The 23,478-nt window shown below is 28.6% G+C and overlaps 2 protein-coding genes across 2 annotated transcripts in view; both read left to right on the top strand.

Moving 5' to 3' along the window:
• The window catches only part of LOC147806268 (ammonium transporter Rh type A-like), a 53,917-nt gene extending 50,970 nt beyond the window's left edge, over positions 1–2,947 (top strand). Inside the window, exon 9 of the mRNA XM_087169074.1 lies at positions 1,198–2,947. Coding sequence (XP_087025200.1) covers positions 1,198–1,295 — 98 coding nt within the window. The 3' untranslated portion in view covers positions 1,296–2,947. The remainder of the gene's footprint in view (positions 1–1,197) is intronic.
• Positions 2,948–6,781: 3,834 nt separating this feature from the next.
• Positions 6,782–23,478, top strand: part of LOC147806266 (amyloid-beta-like protein) — a 174,676-nt gene continuing 157,979 nt past the window's right edge. The window contains exon 1 of the mRNA XM_087169067.1: positions 6,782–7,253. Within this exon, the coding sequence (XP_087025193.1) occupies positions 7,182–7,253 (72 nt within the window). The 5' untranslated portion in view covers positions 6,782–7,181. The remainder of the gene's footprint in view (positions 7,254–23,478) is intronic.

Raw genomic sequence — 23,478 nt, 5'->3', positions numbered from 1 at the left:
CATAGTTGGCTAGACAGCCCAATGCGGGCAAATAAATACAGCTATTCACTTTCCTTCCTCTTTACCTTCCTTTGAAGATCTCTCCATTACGATTTCCGATGCATCTTCGATCTTCAGTTATTTTCATTAATTGCAAGAAAATCAGACTCCACCGAATCAGCCCATCTCAGCCTTCCCCGCTTTCTTATTCCAGTGGGTCTAAAAAGCAATATCTTTTTTATTGTATTGTCACCACTCATTCGAATCACGTGGGCTAACCAATTTATTCTATTTGTTTTTACGTATTTGCTATCAATAATGCAAAAATGCCGTTCTGGAAAGAAAAAAGAATTATACCACGTGCATAAATAAGATGTAGTGACAGTACGCCAGTGCCGAAACTGGTTTGCAAAATTTTGATCCGGCAATTTTGAAGTTGCAATCTACCACATTCTGGAAAGCTAATTGAAGCTGATGAAGACGCAATAAAGTCGTTTAATGGTGCAAACCGGCGAGTAAATAACTCGTGAGACTTCAGCGAGATTAAATTTATCGAATTCGACAGTTTATGTTCAGTTGAAATACTTATGTTTAACCTCAAAGCGCAACACATGGGTTCCTGGGTTCCTCAATGCTCTTACGGGAAGAAATTGGTACCATCGAATTGATGTCTATAATTTGCATTTCAAACGTCAAGAAAATGATACATTTTTTAAATGAACCATTACTGGGGATGAAATATTGGTTGTCTGAAACAATGTCCCAGTCTCTACAAAAGCTTTCAGAGGGTAAAACCCTTACTTCAAATGAGGAAGTCAAAAATCACCTAGACCTTTTTTTTCTGTCAGCAAAGAACAAATACTTTATTTGCGTGGAATCATGCTGCAGCCAGATATGGCAAAAGATATTGGACCAAAATGAATATTATGTAATTCAATAAAATATTTATTCGTTATAAGAAAATCGTCTATCATTTTCATAATTAAAAACCGAAATTACTTTCCGAGCAATCCAATACATTAAAAATTTAGAGACGACATTAAAAGTTTGGCGTCCTTCTGAAAAATATTTTCAGAAGGACGGAAATAAGCAGTCATGAAAACGTTGCTCAAGAACTTAAAAAGAAATCATTTAATTTTTTTTTAAATTTTATCTGTTAATGAAGATTTGTATTAAGTTTTAAAATAACAAATTCAAGTTTATGTTACATTCTTACAGGTTATATCATTCGTCATCCGATGTTTGATCCACCAAAAAAGCATCAACTGTTTGATGATACTGATTATTGGGAAGTTCCAGAAGAAGATCATCCATAGACATAGATCATATATGATACTCTAAATCCGTAGTATAGCCTATTACAGGGGTGGCGAACCTTTATACACCAACGTGCCATTTTTTCTAAAAAATTGTTTAATGAGCTCATAAATGTGCCGTCAAATAATTTTGACTTCGTGATTATTTGGAAAATAATAATACTAAATACTATCAACTCAAAATTCTTTATTTATATTTAAAAAAAAAACATTTTGCAATGTCTCAGTTATACGCGTAATTCAACTTAAAGTAACATCAGTGTGACTTCTGTTGCTGCAGATTAGATGACAAATAACTTATATTAGGTTGTAAGATGTTAGTTTAAGCAGGATTGTTAATTTTTTTTTTGCTAGTTATTTAATGTAAGCTTGTTTTTTATGGTTATTAATTGTTTTTTAGCATTAATTGTTAATTTTTTTTATTAATAATTGTTTATTATTTTGCGTTTTTTTTTTGTGAATTTTAATTTGTTACTTTATGCTTCATAGTGTAATAACATTTGTGTAATAACAATTCATAGTGTAATAAAAAATGTGATCGGTGGCGTGCCCAAAATATTGCGTCGGGTGCCATAAATGGCACGCGTGCCATTGGTTCGCCATCCCTGGCCTATTACTTACTATATTATGCCTTTACGTATAACATTAGCATCTTTTTTTCAATATACAGGTGCAAAGTAATTCTGGATCTCATGAAATAAATTTTTAATGTTTGGCATTTTTATGTTTATGAGAAACTATTAGATTATACTTTTAAATTTGAAGGATATTTCGTGCTCATTGACGGGGGAGACAGAACGTGTAAGGCACGATTGTTTTTGACATTAATTTTAAAAGTAGAATATGGAGAAGAAAAAAAAAGAGGGGGAAAACAAAAACTAACAGTGTATCTGTAACATTTGAAGTTGGTTTGTTAGAAAAAGTGAAAACTAATTTTCTAATGTTTAAGAAGAACATTTATTGTTCTTAAAATACTGCCCTAAAACAAAAAAGTCTTACCCACCCTTTTGTGATAATGATTGTGACGTATCTCCACTTTGTGAGATGTTTTTACCTCGATTCGCTCAATTATTAAATCACTCTTAATGAAGACAAGAAATTTTTTTTTCCAGATATATTATTTAATTTAAATTCCTTGATTATTGAAATAGTTACAATTACATATCAACAAGTACATAAGCTATATAACAACTCCGGAGCTGTATTGTACTTCCTAACTTCATCCAGTCTCTCTGGTCTCCGCATTCAATCTCTCATAAAAATACTTTTTCTCACCAAAAAAATGTCCTTCACTTCTCCTTAGTCCACCCACACTCTAGGGGAACGACACTTCCCGTCACCCTCTGCTCTGACCCTCAGATCAGAGGTAGATCAAATGCGTGAGAGAGGAATCAGTATCCTGACAATGATAAATTCCTAATTTCCAACCTCTTAATAATTGTTATTTTTCTTACACACGATATTTTCAAGATATCAATAATAACTTCTACTTCATTCATAAGGTGAATTCATAGACGGCCTCTTCGAGTAGACAAAAGTCTTTGTATTATACCTAAACCACTTTTTAATTAAATAGAGTTTACTTTGCACTATGCAAGTCGAATAATTGTATAGTTCTTTGAATATTGAAAGTAGTATATTTATATTGGTATAACAGCATATGTATTGATACATTCATATTTCAGAGATATAAGAAAAAAGATGTATTTAAAAAATAATATTTTTTTGCTATGTATGATATGTGAATAAATCTATTGAAAAATTGTATGTTGCTGTTTTAACTTTGGAAATTCAATGATGTTTCATACCCTTCAACTATATATATATATATATATATATATATATATATATATATATATATATATATATATATATATATATATATATATATATATATATATATATATATATATATATATATATATATATATATATATATATATATATATATATATATATATATATATATATATATATATATATATATATATATATATATATATATATATATATATATATATATATATATATATATATATATATATATATATATATATATATATATATATATATATAAACATAATTTTGATCTACATTAAAAAACTCTAAACTCCGTGGTTTCCTTTGTTTTGGGTGTTCAACATGTGTTTTGCCTCGTAGAAACTATAAGGCACAGAAAATTGAAATTTCTAATATGTGTAGAAAAACGTACGGAGAGTACATTGGAATTAAAAAAAAACAACTACATTTGATTATTAGTTCAAAAATTATTAACTGTTAAACTTGCACTGAAGTATACGATGAGGGTCACTTTGCCCACAGAAATGAAACTTGATGTGCTGAAGGGCTATTTTTATTTACGAACACTAAATTGTATCGCTTAAGTCTAAGTTCATTGAAAGTTATTGCAGTTGCAAATGCTTTTTTCACAAAATGTTTCTTACTGTTTCGTTTTACGCCGCATTTTGTTTTGTTGTGCAAAAACTATAAAACTTTGAAACTTCACATTACAAAGGTGTGTCGAAAAATGTATACGATGAAATAAAAAAACGCTCTAACGGTGATAATTTACACATATATAGCCAAATAAGAGATAACACACAAGACATGGCAAACCTTACGCTTTATTTATGTTGTGATATTAATTTTCTTAAATTTGTTTCAGGCTACAATCAGTTAGAATTTATAAATTACAGAAGACACTTATGAATGATAAAATTAAGCAAAAATTTAAACATGAATCCCATTTAGTCTCAACTATCTATTTATACATTGTTGAATAAAATTGTATCTTGCTCGATATCTTTATTTATAATTCCACGACTTACTTGATGTGATAAGTATTAACAAATGAATAAATTAAAAAAAATTAAAACTGTGATAGATTAGATGCTGTCAGTTATAAAGCTTAATATTTGTTTCGAAATCTTTAAAAATATTAAAATCTAAAGACAGGTAAAAACTATCTCCAATGTGAAATGTTAGAGGACAAAAGGTCATTTCTCATTATATATTATTAACAAGTAAAATAATTTTTTCGCATTGAGTCATACAATCTACATTCTTAATTTTTTTCTCTTGAGTACAGTCAGTTTTATCCAATTAATAATATTTCGAGATTAATTTTACTCCTCTATTAATTTTTGAGGAATGAATCGGAAATAGAAGGATGAATTTTAAAGTATAGATCACGTTTCTAAATTGCCACCATTTATAACATGCATTATATTATAACTAGCAGATGAAATACACAAAATTTAAAAGCAGAAAAATAATTGCTTGAAGACTTGGTTAAAAATAAATATTCTACATTATTTTAATTTCTTTTTTCACTTCTTGCGGACCATTTAGGTTAATATTTCTAAAAAAGCAAAATTAATAAAAACAATGAACTTTTTTTTCTATTTCATTCTATTCATTCATTTCTTATTCATTGGTGGCATGAATAAGGCCAATCGCCCCAAAGCTGCCTTCTTACATTTGATTATATTTTTTGCATAAAATATCTTTCAAAGCTGCTGTTATTGGCAATAATAGAGCAATAGCAATTAATTTTCTAAATTCGAAATACATCATCGTCACACTTTCTACTATAAACTGATTTTCTATGGGATTATCTTTATTCAACACAAGGAAAAGTAACAATTTTTAAAAAAATTACAAGGAGTATTCTTCCTCTTGTTCAAATTCTTGAGGAGAAAAATTAAAATTCGATGCATTAAATATACGCGTCTAGATGCGTAATGACGAACTCTGATTTGAGTTGATTATTTTTCAAATCAAGGTATCCGTTCATTTCGTTACAATTAACTCATTAATGAAAGATGCTCACATGAAATAATAAAAATTCCACATTGAGTAAACTTAATGATCTTTTCTTATCGACTTTTAATAAATGAAACAATGGTTTAATGAATAAAAGCAAAAAAGAAAAATCACAAGCAAAGTGAGAAGAACAGTTTGATAGTAATATTAAAAAGTTAAGCTGTAATTTATGTTCAAAGGAAATGTAGGAAATGCCCATATGTGAAAAATACTTATTTTAGACCTTTTTAATATTAAAAAGTTTGTTAAAAAGTTTATTAGAAAATAACTATATATCTATCAATAAATATACATATATAGAAATTTTTTTAAAAATGGTTTATAGTAAAAAACATGCTAAATTAAAGACATACTTGACATTGAAAACGAAGTATACGTATCTATATTAAAGACATATAAATACATAATTTTTTTTCCTTTATAAAAAACAATTTAATTATATTTATTTTAAAAAGTAAGCGTCAATTTGTTAGAAAATATTCACATATGTCAGGAAATAGTATTTATATATATACTAATAAAAATTTTTTTTTAAATGCTCTTAAAAAATAATTTTAATAATTTTTCTTCGTCTTTTCTTGTACCTTATATAATATATATATATACATCTTTAAGAACTCAGGGTGGAGCTAATTGTATCGTTGAATCCTTATCTAGAAATCCTGAATATTTCACCAATCAAATTCACATCTCTGAATTCGCCTCCGAGTTTCTTTTCATGCAACAAGAACGGTCTCTAAAACGAATCTCACTTGCGCCATCTATGTAAATATTCTATGGGAGTGTTAGTAGTCAGTTTCAAAAGCACCTTTTTTTATGCATGAATTTGATTATAGCTGATTTTAATTATTAACTTGAAGAGCATTTTAAATTTAAATAGAAATTTTGAATCAGAAATAGAAATGGAAATACGTAATGAACGACGCAAAGAACGACATAAAACAAATTTTAAGATGCTTCGTGCTGCCATCTGTATTTAAGTTAGACTTTTAAAAGTAAAAGTAATAATTTAACTATTATAAAAATTAAGAGAATTAGTAATAAAAAGGAAATATATGGTATTTTTAGGGTATTTTAACTTAATCAAATTTCCAAAAACCTATTCAAGAAATAATTCACAAAAACTTGGTAGATATACGTGGAGAAAATATTTTGATATTTCCTAAAAGTTAAAACGCACGACGATTATTAGTTTCGAAATACAATTAAAAGAAATTTGATTGTCTTAATGGGGAAAAAATTGCAGCTTTTTATCTCTTGTAGAATATTATTATAATCATTTGTTTTCTTTATTTCCCTTTTCGTAAGAAAAAAGTTTTGCTTTCTCGGAAAGTGCGCACTGTATTTTTTTATACTCTCTGGTGAATTATTTGATTTTTGAGGATAAAAAAAAACTTTTATTTGCATTTATCAGATTGAAATAACTGTAGATTTTGTATTATTTATTGCCTACAACAAGTAAATCTTTATATTTTTATTAAATCAAGAATATAAAAATAGTAAAAAAAAAATACGCATATTTATTTCGACAAATTTTTTAAACTAATTATTTATAAATTGTTCACTTCCTGAATTTTAGAATTTTATTTTATTCTGTTACTAATATCAAAAGTCAAACGAAAGGAAATTATGTCGTTTTGCAGTAATTTCATTTCGTCTGCTATATCGATTAGTGATGTGCAGAATGCGTCACAGTTCTTGTAAGTATTTTAGCTGAAACTGGCAACTCAGTGAGAAATCCCAAATTTCTGGGTGTCACTTCGTCTGATGTTGGTGTGAGAGTGTCTCTAAGGATTTACTATTTTTGTGTAGTAATCAATGAATTAGTTACAATCAAACACAAGGAATAGATAAAACAACACACCGGCTTATCATTTATAGCATTTCATTCATCAATTTTTCATAGTTTTGGAAGATAAGTAGTACTGTAAGATCGCTTTACGGCGCTACATGCATGTGTATGTTAAATCAGTAGGAATAACAAAGTCTTAAAGTATCGCGATTATTTTCATAAGCTAAATATTAGTGCTTTTACTTGAAAAAAATTGATTACTGACAGACATGAGGCTGATAATTTTGAACTTATTTACTATTTTATTGGCATGTGTTATGGCTACATCCTCCAGGGAAGAGGTAAGATTTAAATTTATTCTATCATATTTTAAAATTGAAGTATTTTTATTTGACGATTCAATTTTACTGAATTTATGTCGTGAGATTTTTACATTTTGAAGTAGTTTCAGTCATTGCTTATGATTAAATTTATCTTTACTTTAAAAATAAAAATCTGGATTAAAATAATTCGAAACTTTTCGTGGAATGCTTAACTTGTTTACATTCATCGAAATAAAAATATTAAGTGGTGATTATTTAAAAATTATCTTTTCTTCGTTAGATATATTATTGAAACATTGTTGTTACATTTATCGATCAGGTGAAACTAAGTTATTCTTTTATTTGCATGTTCGAAAAAATAAATAGTCGAAAGATAAATAGTATTTGAATCTTTCGAAAGTATATTATTTTACACTTAATACTTTATGTAATAAAATGTAAAAAGGATTAATATGTCTTTTACGGGGTTTAAAAGTTAAATATTCATATTTCAAGTAGTTTTTCTAGGTATTATTTTCCTACTAAGTCATTAAATAATTATTTTTAATTGTTAACAATATAATAGATGTCTATTTTGAAAAAGATAGTTTATTGTCAACTTAATGCTCTGTTGAATTTGACTTTTGTATCCAAAATTTGTTTATTTATATATGCTAGAGAACATTTATTGACCTATGAGTCAGTTTAGATACTGAGTTCAAACATTATATTCAAATTTTAAAGGTGGCTGAACAAGTTGGTGTTTATGGCATGTTCTATATGTATTGTGATCTGTCACTTCAAATGGATTTTAAACTTGCAATTTAAAAAAAAAAAAATAGAGAGAGTTTTGCTTTGGCGTTGGCTACGAGCTATCCCTTCTAATTGGTTCACTTCTGTGATTTTTTGCTTCGTTACTTTCTGGCGAGCTGCTGCTTGGAAGTTGCGGAAACCGGGTGATTACTCTGTCTCAGATCACAGTATAGAAATCTTCCTGTTTGCCATCAATGGCTATGATGTATGATCCACTCATAGTGAAATTCTGTTAAATTCTCTATAAAATTTAGAAATGCTTTTCATAACCTTCTGAATAGCAGTTTTGAGTTCATTTATGGTTTTGGGATTATTGATAAGCTTTGTCTTCAAAATTTTTTTACTAAAATCAGTGTCAATGGTGATCTATATATGTTGAGGCTTGGTGAGTGATATACACATAAAAATAAAACTAAACTCAGCGGCTTGACAGCCCTTGCGGGCCAAGGCCTACTGTGCCCATCTCAGTTTTCTTGACCTTGGCCTCTGAGGTGCAGGAGCAGATGTTCCGATCAGGTGGTCAGCCGAACGCGGAACCCCCAATGTTAGTTCCCAAGCGTGCTAGGTACTCATTTATCGACCCACTGACGAGATGAAAGGCTGAGTCAGCCGTACCCAGACCGAGGATCGAACCAGGGACCAGTGGCACGAAGCGCTACCGCTCAGCCACCGGGCGTCACACATAAAAATACTGTACTAAGTAAACAACAAAAAATAAGTGCGCATGCTCAAAAGAATCCCTTCATGCCATGCATTAGATTGCCAACTTAAACTAAATGTCGCCAGCTGTTAGAACTACTTTTTGTATGGCTCAATAATTAATAACCTCGTCTTAGCTATTAATTATAACCAAGAAGATTTTAGTACCTGCGCCAAAATGTTTTCTAAGTTTTGGGTGACTTCTGGGCTGTGGCCCACCAGTAAAAAAAGAAAAAAAAGTTTGTAAATAGCTACTGATAATAACGAAAAGGTATAGTTGAGTTAGATTCTTTTCTTCTTTACTTAGCTTAATATGGAAATTATTACGGGTAGTATTTAAAATTAATTCAATAATATTGGAAATTACGATTAATGCAAATAAGTTATTATTCTTTTCTGACAGTTATTGTAAGGGAGTTTCACTATTACTCAAATATTCAGAAGTGTTTAGAAACAGTTTAGAAATTCCCTGGGTTGGTTTATTCATATATCATGATAAATAATATACATTTGTGTGTAGTATGCTTATATCCTTAATAGTATTTCATTCTTTCACTTTCAATAGATGTATGAAAGAAATATTCAAGGTTTAAAATTCGTTGCATTGAATTAGTTATTTAAAGTAAATTGATGATTTTTTAAACAACTTATTACATTAGTTTATGATCTGTGGGGTAGTTGTGCTAATAATAAGAAGATCAGAATATAAAAAGAATCCTTTTTTATCAGAATTTAAAAAAAATAATTATTTATCAGAATTTTAAAAAAAAATTGTTTGTTACTCAGATAAAAAAACAAACAAAAAATTTGTTTTGTAAACACTATTAGCAGGAAATGTAGTAATTTCTTGTTACACATACAGATGCTGCGTACTGATCTTCGTTGATTTGCATTGATCAATGAACATAGAATTTTACTTTTTCAGTGGAGAACGTTACATTTGCACTCATCAAATTCTTATCAATTGAATACTGTAAAATAAAGGATATTGTATGTGTCCTATATTTTGATATTCATATAAATACATTTGAATCTCTAATCCAGTTGGTAAAAAAAAGCAAAAAACAGTCAACTATATTGTAGTAGAAAGATGCCAACAAGTTAGGGAGGCAAATTTATCTAAAGTTCTCTTAAATTTTTGTATTTTGACCTCCTTTAAAAAGTAAAAATGTAAAACCATGGGTAGTCAAACTGCTATCTATTCTCACAATGAGAAAATTCTAGAGATAAGAATGTTGAAGGATTTGAGTGATTGATTCCATTCTTCTTTCTTTTCTACTATACAACCTTGGATGATACCATAGGCATTAGTCATATTTTTATGTATTGCTACCCTGAGAAAATTCTTAAGATAATGAAAAGGAATTTTTCTTTCATTTCCTGTACTGTAGCAATAGATTTGAGTGATTGATTACATTCTCCTCTATTACCTACTAGGTATACAACCTCTATGGGTACCATATAGGGTTGTAATAATAATCCTCAAAGGTTGATGCTTATTCCTACTTCACAAAGGAATAAGCTTAAAAATCAGGTTTCAAAAAAGAGAGATGTTAGACAAAGTTTTAAATAGTATTGAAATTAAAAGATAATTTTATAAAATTTTTGACCACATGCAGTTGTAACATTCAAACACTTGTTTTAATTTTGTTAGTGTTTTCAGCTCTAGTCTAGTCTCGTATAGACTGTTTTTCTGATCTTTTAATAAGACATTGTGTAGAGATAAAGATTTAGCATTAAGTGATTTCAATCTTTATTAATCCTCATGGAAAAAAAAAAAGAGTTCTGAAAAGTGTATCTATAATACATCTTAACTCATTGAAAAAGTAGAGAGGAACAACATAAACGTTTCACCGTTGTATTAAGTATTCCTTAAAACAAATTTTTTATCATTTTGAAGGAAAAATGGAAAAAAACTTTTTTACCATGTTTTTTATATTAAAATAAAATATTTTACTCTGTTTTCAATTGGTCATATTTTTGATATATCAGACTATAATGACGTTTGCTTCCAGTTATTAAAAAATCACTTACAATATTTCAAAACCCTCGAGAATATTTTTTTCTGTTTTCATATAATATGCATATATTAAACGATATTCTTATTTATGTGATGATGAATCCCAAAACATAATGAAATTATTTTTAGGCTTTCTGGTTCTTAAATGGTTACAATCAAGTGACTGGATTCAATTCTCACAAGCAGTATAAAATAGAGAAAGTAAATATTTAAAAAAAAAAAAAAAAAAAGAACTATAGATATTCATAGGATTGATAAGTTTTTCCAGAATTTATAAAGATATTCAGTATGATTGATTGATAGTTAAGTTAGGATAAGTTTCAAAGTAGTTATTTTCTATCATAATCATTAAATATAGTAATTTTAATTACAAATTCTGGTGAATTTAGAATAATAATAAATATTGGTAATTAATACTTTCAATTGTATTTTATTACTATTTTAAAATTAAATCTTTTAAAAAATAGTTTGTAGAAGAAAGTATAAACTTAAATTCTTTATTGACAAATCAAAAGACAAAAAAAAGGTTAAATATGGCGAATTGCATCTATAATTTAACTTTTCCTTCATTAAGTTCGTGACACATTACGCCTAAGTAAGGTAATTGTTTTAATGATAGTGTTATTTTTCTTAGCAAATTTTTATTTCTCTCTTTAAATTTTATTAAAATTGTATACCTAAAAGAAGAAAAATTAGTGGCTTCTCTCTTTTCGTTCATTATTTACTCTTTTTACAACTGAAATCGTTCCTAATTAACGTCTAAAATCGTTTTCTGAAGAATATATAATTGAAAAAAAATTTTTTGTTGCTTTTTATAAAATTTCTTTGTTTTCAATCATTCTTTTATTTGTTTTATTCACCTTTAATACTTTTCATTTCATCTTCACATATCGTAATAGACGTCGATAATTCTCCTAATATATATTGTTTTCACTTCATTAATGGCAATGGTTTTAAAAGATGTATTTAAAGTTGTGTTTCTCGTCGTACTGAGAGTAGAGACTATCATTTGTTGGCTGTGATTATAGAGCATTATGAGTAAAAGGTTTTATAAAAACAATGTTATCTTAAAATAATTGTTATGAGGACATTATCGACCTTTTTATTTTTTACCTTAACTTAAAGAGAATATGTACAGGTATTTCTAAATCTCTGGTACAAATAGCCCAGAAATATGCGTAAACCTATTTTATAACTTTCACAGTTTGATATTACTTACGGGAGCGTTATTTATTACGTGCGTTTATTTTTTGAAAGTCAGATAATGTTTTTTTTAGTTGTTTTAAGTTTTTAAAGTTAAATCAGATAATGTTTTTTTTTTTTTTTATATGAACCGATATGTTTTTAAAATGTTGAGTTTGCCAAGTTTTAGTCAGTTTTATCTAATAACGAAAAAGTTGAATGGGACTGGGAACTTAGTTTGCTGAGATTTGTGCCAGCCAGAGAATCGCACTTTTACCAGTACATTAACTGCGTAATCAACATAAAATTTCTAAAAGATACACATTAAATGACATTTCTTTTAGTAAATTTTGTCTTTTTTGCTTTTTAATTCATATGATGAATTATTTATTATGAATTTTATTATAATGAATTATTGAATGCATTTACAGAATTACTTTCGAATTTAAACACTTGTAATTTTATGAAGTGTTTAGAATGTGAAAATATTGATTTATATCGTGCTGTTCATTAAATATCTGTTTATGGCATTCCAATTTAAAATGTACCACAGGCAGTTATAAACAATTACTTTTTATTAGTATTTATTTTTTTCCCGTGAGAAGTTTGCTTTTGAAGTAACAATTCGAAGGAAAAGCGCATTTAATATTAATAAGCGTTTCTTAAAATCAGAAAAAAAAGAATGTTTTTCTTTTGTATGTTTTATTGATAATGTTATCTAATTCGATAGGAACCAAAAAAGGCAAGAAAGAAAGAAATTAAAATGCTTTCTTGACCAACGGGATTATTTATTTGACCTCGCGCAGAGAGAATGTTTCTTTATTTCTGCTTGACCCTAAAAACACACCTCCGGCAATTCTTTCTCCAGCATAGGAAATAACCACAAACATTAATACCACATATTAGTTTGCTCTTTTCTGTGTTCGTGTTTACTCTAGAAAGAGAATCACTGATGTGGTTTTCCTTTTTCTGCTACGAATCTGTCTGAATGATTTATCACCGACTTGGCGAATCGATGAGCAGTTTCTGTATGATGTAATCATTTGTATTTAATGCATAGATTTGTATTGAACTAAGTGCTAGATGTAGTTATTTCTTTATTTGTTGGAATTTGTAAAAGACAGGGGTGGCAAGTTTCTTCTCCGGTGGAAAAAATCATTCCGAAAAACATGGGTTTCTTCCTTCCGAAGCGGAAGAAACTCTTTTTTGAAAAGAAATAATGAATAATAGCTTTTTAATTTTATTTAAACTAGTTTAAATAATATACATTTATTTCTAAGCTGTTTATGTATAATTTTGTTGTGAATGAAGACTAAAAATTAACGATTGTAAAGAAAAATAATTTAATGAGATGTAAGTGATAATCAGGGGTCTGTCCAGACATTTTGTGAAGGGTCCGTTTTACGTAAAATTGTGAAAAAATTACTCGCATTCTTTCAACCAGGGTCCGCTTTTATGAATTTGTGCAAATGGGGTCCGTTATTGCAAAAAAAAAAAATTTTTCAAGGAGTTTTCAAATTGTATAGACATACAAGATTATGCTCAACACTGTAAAATTGTAATCAAAAAAATTAAATTTTGAAAAATAAACAATTCTAAATTAGAGATGCAACATACAAATATTTGGTATTTAGCCTATACTGCTGAACGCAGAATATTAATTTCGGACGAATAATGGAAGAATCGTCTGCCGAAGACAAAACTTAATTCGTTTACATCCATCTTTCTTGTTTTCTGCCCTGGAATTATTCGATTAACAAAATAATAATAAAGATAAACAAATTTGTGAAGGGTCCGATTAAAAGTAAAATCATTTTGTGAAGGGTCCGTTTTTAAGTTAAAATATTTTGTGAAGGGTCCGTTTTTAAGTTAAAATATTTTGTGAAGGGTCCGTTTTTATGAAAAGATATTTTGTGAAGGGTCCGTTAACGGACCCAAATTTCTTCTAAACAGACCCCTGATAATAATATGTAAAGCAATGTGTAAAGATTAGAAGTAAATGATGATATGATGTAAATGAAGTTAAAAAAACAACTGCTACAGTTAACTGTAGCAATATCATAATTTAGTTTTATTACTTTAACAAACCACTTACAAAATTTGAACTCTACTAGGTTTCGCGTATTGAATTCATTGTAACAAATAGCATGCAAATTTTTATTATCAAGTATTGTTAATAATGAATATTTAAACTAACTTTGAAATAATATGTATAAATTTCAAAATTTTGTACAAAACTAAAATAATAGAAGTAAGTAATAGTAATTAAGTAAAAGTTAAAACTTTTAGCCTTTTAGTACCATAATAAATTTTACTTGTTAATTTAAACTTCTCATAACTTGTTTGATTCAAAATTTCATTGGCTTCAAAAACTATGGAAATAATAATGAAATTAGACTTGTTTCAAGCGTTTAAAAATAGGCGCCCATTTCTAAGATTTGCCAGATGTGAATGAGGAAAACTAGAGGGAGCATGAAACTTAGCATATTTTGTTGGCGACTTAATGTTTGGTAGATCTATCCTGCTTCTTGTTTCTTGGGATTATTTATTTAACATTCTTATTATATTTATTGCTAAACAATTAACGGTTTTGGTCTTCTCAGTTTCTTGCAAATTTGTCCTGTTTTTCTTTTTAAATTACTTTCTTCTAGTCTCCTGTAAGAAATTTGTTTCTTCCGGACGAAATCCTGTTATACAGTTAAATGCTGCTTTCAAGGAAGTACATAAAAATTGACTATAAATAATGGTCGTAGCAAATTTAATCCATTAACATCAGCTCAATGCTTTTTAACAATATGTAGATGAACTGTATGCATTTTATTTTTTCAAACAGTATAATTTTTCATTTTCGGAAGTTTTTTCCATCTTCGGGTTACAAAAAAGGGTGGAGTCTGATATATTTTTAACAAACCTCAATTACGCTCCAATTGTTGATTTGAGGGCGTCGTTTGGTTTTGAGTCAGCTTTGGAGCAAAACTAATAATTTAAATTTACAGAACTTTTAAAACCATGAGAAATATACACTTAATTTTTATTTTCTTTATTATTTTTTTTATTACATGAATATCGTAGAGGCGCGTAATTTGGTCATCTCCCAAGCATTATTTTAAGTTTTGTTTCATTTAGGTTTATTTCGTGTTCGTTGTCCCCGAAGTGGTTTAAAGTTTATTTGTATCTAATTGTATTGACGCTCGTTATTTCTAACTGTTTGCTGGAAATGCTTTTCTGTATTCATTGTCAATATGCTATTTTTGATGAATAATGGCTACGGTTTAGTTCAATTCGGTTTCTATCATATATCTGTATATTTTAATTAATGTATGATTCACATAACTTTGGTGATCTGAAATACATGATTTGGTATGCTATGGTTAATTGTAAAGTAAAACTACTTCATGGTTCATCTCCTTTATTTTCTCATCTGTGTGGCAATAGTATGCTTTTGTGCATATTTTATCTATTAGAGAGGTTTAATTTTAAACAAGAGCCAACTGGCTTATTAAATAGCTTAAATTATTTATTTATACTACATTTAATGTTCAAATTATTTTCGCTTTCATTTTATTTGGTTTTATTACCTATGTCCACCACATTGACTACATATACCTATCTATACCATTGTGGTACTAAACGGGCGGTATTGTTGATCTCTTTTTCGTGGGCACCATATTGGTAGATAAACATCACCTTAACAGCGTAAGAAGGACAGATAGAACAAAGATACCTAAATCACATCCATGCGGGAAGCGGGACTCCAACCAGCACATATTTGGCATGAGACCACCTTGCAGTCAGTGTTTTTTAGAAACATCAAATGCCATTTTTTGAGTGAAAACGAGGAATCTGAACGTTTTTTTCCTTTCAAAATTTGAAAACATTGCTTTGCATCTTTCAAAGTTTTCAAAGCTGCACTCTTTCGGTACGCGCCGATGCAAGAAGCTAAAACTAAGAACATGTTAGAAATACTCATAATCATAATTTCGTCTTTTAAGTTAGTAACATTTCTATTACATTTTATTTTTTTCCTATTTATTAATTACGATGAATATGCATAGATATACATGTTTATTAAATGAAATTTACTTTGAAAGTATTCAAGTTTCATAGTTGGGTTCTATCTTTCCTGATGTCCCAAACAAATGAAATTATTCTGTGGTGGTGCTACCTAGAAAATCATAACACACACAAAATAATAATGTTAGACCCTGGATTATTAATTATCTACACTCTTTGAATAAGTCTTAAATCATAACAATTGAATATTTTAATTACGGTGATTAAAATTATATAGATAAGGATGCCCATGTTGTAGAAGTCAAGAAGGTTTTTTTTCTTTCTGTTAATCATTGTTTGCCTTTTAAAATATTCTCTGCCTTTATTTAATTAATAAGTCTATACTTTCAGTATCCAATTTTTCCAAATTTTTATTAAAATCGTTATCTTGAATCATATTCTGTAATATAATTGCAATTGTGCGTGTGTTAGGTGAAAAACAATAGAACTAGAAAAACGAAGTGCACTTCTGTGACGGGAATTGTGATTTATTGTGGGAGAATGGAAGTGATCAATAGCAATGCCAAGTCATCAAAGTTCTCGTGTTCTGTTCTAACTTTCTTAACGATTAGTGGTCATTTCGGAACTATCTAAGTTGAGCTAGACATCACGGCGCCCACAATCATTTGCCATCATCCAGACGAGTGACCTTTGTCGAGTAAATTGTTGGAATGATTTGTAATCTGCAAGCTTCAGTATTTTCCTTAATGACTACTTACCTGTAGCTTTTAAATGCCTAATGAATTTGTTATTGATTTTGTCAATCATTATTATTTTTAAAATATTAGAATTGCATTGCCAGTATGTTTGTATTATTATGAAAAGTTTTGTTTTTCTATCTATTGTTTGATACACGTGAAGTTTTTTTTTTTCATGTACTAGTATTTAGCTAGCTTTATTTTTTTATTTTTTATTATCGTTTTCTATAATTTTGGAAACTGGACGCTTAAGCGATGCGTGCAACTCATTGAGATGGATTGTCAGAGTTATAGCCACTATTTTTCTGTTGGTCGCTCTTGAGCAAATAATTTTTAATTTTAAAAATTCGTTTTAAAGTGACAAATTTATTAAGATTTGGAAACTTATATGAGGGTTACATAAATATAATAATTTTCAAAAGTAGAAATTTTTTAAATTAAATATTATTATTTTTTTAAGCTAGAGACTTTTTATTAGCTTGAATCGTGCCAAACAGTATGAAATTAAATAATCAGATAATTTTTCGATCATGATAAACTCTAAAATTGCAATAAAATTTAAATTAAAATTTTGAGCGAAGGAAAGCGATGCTGTTTTCTTCTCTTAGTATTAAAAGCTTTTTTTTATATCATCGAGTTTACCTCAACAAATCATATTGTTTAATAAATAATTAGAAAAATAGCTATTAAAATAATTTATATAATAGTGATGGAATGTATAATAGTGACATCGATAGCGATTAAATTTAAATTTAAGCTCTATTTTATTTTTTACAATAATTAAATTTTTCTTTGTGTTCCGTTATTGTGATTTATTTAATTAAAACTTATAAAGAATTTAGGGTGGCCCGGGGTAATTCACGATCACTCTGTTTCTGGGGTAAATAATAATCACCAAAGTTTTATTAAAAAAATTATTATTATTATTATTTTTTTTAAATTTGAGACATGGACTAGAATGCTTACACTTTACTAAAGTATAACTACATTTACTTAATAATAGTTTTTTTGTTTAATCTAACAAAATAAGTAAAACTGCTTTCTGTATTTTCCATTTCAAAGATGGGTTTCAAAATATGCACATTTCTGCAAAAATCCCCCTTCTTCTCTTAATAATACATATTTTGAGTTACTTTCTTTTCCTTTGATATAAAAGTAGTGTAAGCAGTAGTAGTTGTAATTGTTTAATTGTTTCACATCTACTGTAAGCATTATAATTGATTATAGGAAACTATATCAAATGTTGCCCCCTACGGATAGGGTAATTATTGATCACTGGGGTAATTCCTGATCATTGTCATTTCTTCTTATAAATGGTATATAAAATATCTAATAAATAGCTAATTGTCTTTTCTTAAATAACAGTTCATATTTATTAAGTGGAACAACTATAAAATATATTTTAACTGTCATCACAAAATTTGTTTTTAACTGTATACAAGACTGGATTCTGATTTGCATCATTTCTGGTTTGTCTTACCTTGCTTCTATCTTAATTTTATGTGTGTACATTGTTAGAATAATTCGTAAGTTTATAAATTAGCCTAGTATAATTGTAAGAATAATTTTTAAGTTTATAAATTAGACTAGTATAAATATGGTGAGAAATTATAAGCCTAAAAGGGATACTAAGCTTCTAGAAAGTAAAATTAGTGAATTTCTTTTAATGATTGAAAATGAAAATTTCAGTGTGAGAGCTGCTGCCAGAGCTGTTGACAAACCTTACTACTTAACTTTACACTTTCCCTTAATGAAGTTAAAAAATCCAGCAAAAGTAACCCATGTGGGAACTCTCTCATATTTCAGCAGAACATAAGAATGAGTTGGCTGATTGCCTAAAATGTAGGGCACGATGCAAAGATTTTTGGAAAATTTAAAGTGTTAAAATAAATAGTTTCATTAGCTGCTTAAACATATCTTTTTGGTTTATTTGTTTGATCTTGATGTCTTATTTGTTAATTACCATTATATAATTATTTTTAAACAGCCCCTTTACAATAAAAACTGGTGATCAGTAATTACCCCAGAAGTGATCAGGAATTACCCCAAAACTGATCAAGACCAGGGGTAATTCCTGATCTCTAAAAATTTAAAAATCTTTTAAATTCTAATTAGATTTTCAAACAAAAGAAGGTGGCATAGCACTCATCTCATATAGCCTCAAACTTCCAGTAAATATTAAAATTCTATCTTGAATTGTTTTTTCCCCAAATAGATGTTTGCATTTTTTGATCAGGAATTACCCCAGGTCACCCTAATGCTAACTAACTGTTTTGAATCATATGTTATAAGTTTTATTCTTTCCCTACAATCTTTGCCATTTCCTGTTTTCATTTCTTTATTTTATGAAGTGTTTGAAAAAAATTGTATAAGCTTTCCCCAACTGAATGAAATAAATTTTTATTTAGGGGCAAATGCAATTGAATTTTCCCATTAATGTTTTTGCGATATAAAAAAATAATCTCAAGGAGCAAATGGTAATGCTAAAATTATTATTTTGTTAACTCCTTGCATTTCTTTCTTTCTTTTCTTTTTTTTACTCATATGTTAGTTTTTCACTTATCTTTAGTATTGTCTGATACAAATCCTTCTTTTCTTTATAACACCATGTTTTCTGAATTAAACTTTTTGCTATTTGCACTCAATAAAATAAAAAAATCTCAATTGCTCCCATGCTTGCTGAAAGCAATCTTAACTAAACGGCGAAAACAATTTCTACCATACCCTGTTTCGCACTGAAGTTAATTCAATTATTATTATTTTTTTTTCGTATCCTTTTGCTTTTCAACAAAAATGCATTTTCGTTGGGTGTGTAACAATTTCACTGCTAACTGCAGTTTTTATTTTTCCTCAGTCATTTTTTTGCTGTCTTAATTCTTTTATGTTTTTTGCTATTCAATTTAATTTCTTTAGGAGAAATTAAATCAAAAATATAAGTGATTTCGTAGACTGCCTGCAGACAACCTAGTTTATATTTATGTTAGTGATAAAAAACATATATTTTCTTGCTTTTTTTTCAACTTTTAGGGAAAAAGTATCGAGATATTTTTGTTAAAAAATTAAAATTATATTTGGATTAGGTAAGAATGTTTTTTACTTTATTATTATTTTTTAAATTTTAGGAATGCAATTAATGTATTTCATTAAACGTAAAATGTTTTAAAAATTTTCTTATTTAGCAGTTTTTATATTTTTAATAATTAAAAACGCTTTATTACAATCGGTTATGAATTTTCTGTTAGTTTTATTCCCAATTTTTCCGCTTTAGGAAATTATTGAGCCTGCTTATTGTGTGGCTTCCTTATGTTAGTTGGTATTTCGCTATAATATATTTAAAACATTCCTGTTTGCTTTTTAAAATTTGTCCTTTACTCATATTTTGTTTGATAAACATTTAAATTTCAATCAGATCAAATTGTTAGTTAAAAAACTTTGCATGTTAAGAACTTGTAATCTTTTTTTTTTTTGAAAAATATTTTTTGTGTTAATTCGTAACATTTATTTGTAAATGCTGTAAAAATCTGTGTTGGTACTAATACGTAAAAAGTTTGCCATATGATGGAATATCTTGGCTCCTGAGTCCTAGTAAAATAGGAAGGTTGTGTGATGGCCACAAGTCATGGCTAGTGATTGAAACTCGGGAAGCAGCAGGAAAACAAATTCGATACATTTCAAACTAAATGCCTCAGACGAATTTTAACGCTATTCTGGCGAAATAAAATCAAAGTGAACTCTATAATAAAACAGAAACTAAACCCATCACAGTAGCAATGATAAATTGAAAATGGTTTTGGATACGACACATACTAAGTATCTCTCCAAGAAACCGAACTAGAACAGCTTTAACGGCATAGGCGCCGAATGGAAAAGGGAAAAGAGGCCGGCTGAAACTAAGACAAATAATAATAAGGGATAGAAACATCCTGGGATGGATCAGTTGGAGGAGTGCAAGGAAAGCGGTTGGTGGAACGTCAAGCTATTGACCTGATCATGCGCCACCTGGAGTAAAGAGAAATTAAAGTTACTAAAATTCAAAAAAAATTGAAAAATATTTTTAAATTATCAAATTAGTGCACAAATTTTTTTTTTATTTACTTGCCTTACGAATGAGCTCTTTATGATTAAGCATCATTTTTTTAAAGATCTAGTTTCAAGCGTCTGATTTTTTTCTTTAATTTTACCCTAATATTTTGAAAGATAGCAGCACTCTGGCTGAACATTCACCGAAACTCACTTTGGCAGATGCAATTTTTAACCTAAAAAAATCTAAGTAAAAAAAAATTGAAATAAAAAAAATTGTTTATCACGCTTAAACGAAATTTTCATACGATTTAAAAAGAAAATTTGGCATTTTTCGGTTAGCAGGGCCCAAGTAAACTAAAAATAAATCAATAATTAATTAATAAAAAAATCAATAATAAAAATTCAATGAAATTAAAATAAAATTTTAGAATATTTTAGCATTTACTCTCGCACCTGTTAACTGAAAAGAGCCTAAAATTTCGACTAGAATGGCACCAAAAGAAATAATTGCTACCCGTTCCTCTACTCATCAGAGAAGCCGACCCCCATCTTTCAATAATCAGTATTCACCTGCTCTCGTGGGTTGATCTCATCTAGTTTAAAGTTGTGACGTATCTAAACAATGTTTTCATCATGTTTTATTCATTTCACCTTTCATTCATGATGTAAATAGAAGATGTGTATTTAAATCTCTTCCGAGAGAATTACTGAAATGTTTACATTTGCTTTAATTACATATTTCTGTGAAACTAGTTAAATAAGGCGAAGGACGTTGTAGTTGCAATTTATTAGAGATTGGGTTTTACTTTATATTTATAGCAAAAAAGAAATGCAGGTTAAATAACTTCATTTGTCTGTAGTGAATTAACTGTGGAATAAATTATTCTTGTGGAATCCGATGTAGTACAATTCTTCTTCTAAAAAAATGTTCTTAAAAGGTAAAATAATAATAATAAAAAAAATAGAAGTAAATAATGCTTAAGTGGGGAGTAAAATGCCAAAATGAAAATTTTTAAGAAATGTTTAGCTTTAGCTACGCCTAGCTTAAAAAAAAAAAAAAAAAAAAAAAAAAAAAAAAAAAAACGGAAAAGCACTTGAAATCGATTTTTTTTATTAATTGCTAGTCCGATTAAAAAAAAAAAAAAAAGAAAAGAAAAGCTAACGCAAAATTTTAAAGAGCTGTGCGTCAAAATAAATTAAATTTTTTTTTAATTGGTTAGGAAATTTTTTTTTTCTTTCATAGAAGAGTTAGGACATATTTTTTTAATGCAAAAATACCAATCATTGTTTCTTTCATGTTGTAAAATATGCATAAAACTTTTTTTATTTATATATATATATTTTACTGATGTTGGAACAGTAATAAACTCATGATAATCACACCTTCTAACTCTTTATGGAGAGTTAATTATTGTTTGCCAAGGGGTAAAAATAAATATAATTCCGAGATTTGATCTTATGTCGAGCAAAATTTTTTTTGTTTTATAACCTTCGTTAAATAGCCGATCCAATTTTTTGGGATTGCGACTACTAAAGTTCAATTCGTAGTCTTGTAATTTTGAACACAATCCAGTAGACAAGGGAACTCCTGGATCAATAATGGCTTGAAATTTACCTTAGTTGAGGACTTTTTTATGGAACCAACCTGTATTTAAATTACATGGAGAGGATAATTGCGAAGACCTTTAAAGGTTAACCTGACGGCAAGGGGACTCTTAACCCACCCATGATCCGTCTACCACTGAGGATATTTTACTCGAGCCGGGTGCGGAATTCGTATCGACCAGCCATCACTGGGATTCGGACCCGGTTGTCCCAATTGGAAGGCGAACGTCCTATCCCCTGTGCCACCCTCGCTCGGGCGAGGGTGGCACAGGGGATATTCGTAACCCTGAGTGTGAGAAGACGTACCGAATGGTTGTATGGTTTTACTGTACTCGATGTATGGTTTTACTGTACTCGATGTATGGTTTTACTGTACCGAAGTAACGCATACTTCTCAGCTTCCGGCGAATCTCCTGTATCAAAATTCAAAATTATACTCTGTATTATTAAGAAGAAAAAAATCCTACTGTACACAGGGTTGCTACTCCACAGGGAGAACAGGAAAACCTGGAAGATACAGGTAATTTAAACGTCTAAAATAACAAGGGATTTTTAATTTTTTCTTAAAAACTACTTAAATTAATGAATTTTATTTCTTATTTGTGTCTTTTAAAAAATGTAGACCTCTCGAAGGGATATTTAAATCTATAGGGATCTATGGGATATTTAAAAATGATATTACAGCTATGCTATTTCATTTACTATACAATTATTGTTGCTGTTTCTTATTTCTCTATATTTTTTCAGCTATGAAAACTAGTAACGTTATCCTAATATAGCTCACATATGAGTACAGTACAGTGAATGTATGTTTCCTCTTAATAAATTGTGTATAATATGTACAGGAAAAACAGATTTTTTTTAAAGGTACGAGTGGTAACTCTGCGTACAACATTTCTTAAATTATGTTTTAAATCTAACGTAATTACGCTCTTGTTATTGTAACGGCGTTTAATAGCCATTTTAATATTATTGCTTAAATATATTAGTGTTTTAAAATTAAATACGGTTTCTTGTATATTTTTATCCGCATACGAATATTAAACTAAACTTCGTTAGAAGGGAAAGATGCTTTGTCTATTGTTTAAATTAAAGCTTTTTCGAACAACGGTGACTTCGCCGAAACTTGTAATCTGTTTTTAATTATGTTCTGTCAATGATAAGTTAGGCA

Source organism: Parasteatoda tepidariorum, chromosome 8, assembly GCF_982258835.1.
Source record: "Parasteatoda tepidariorum strain Cologne lab strain chromosome 8, Ptep-v5.0, whole genome shotgun sequence".
Taxonomy (NCBI): domain Eukaryota; kingdom Metazoa; phylum Arthropoda; class Arachnida; order Araneae; family Theridiidae; genus Parasteatoda; species Parasteatoda tepidariorum.
This window is presented reverse-complemented; position numbering and strand designations above follow the sequence as displayed.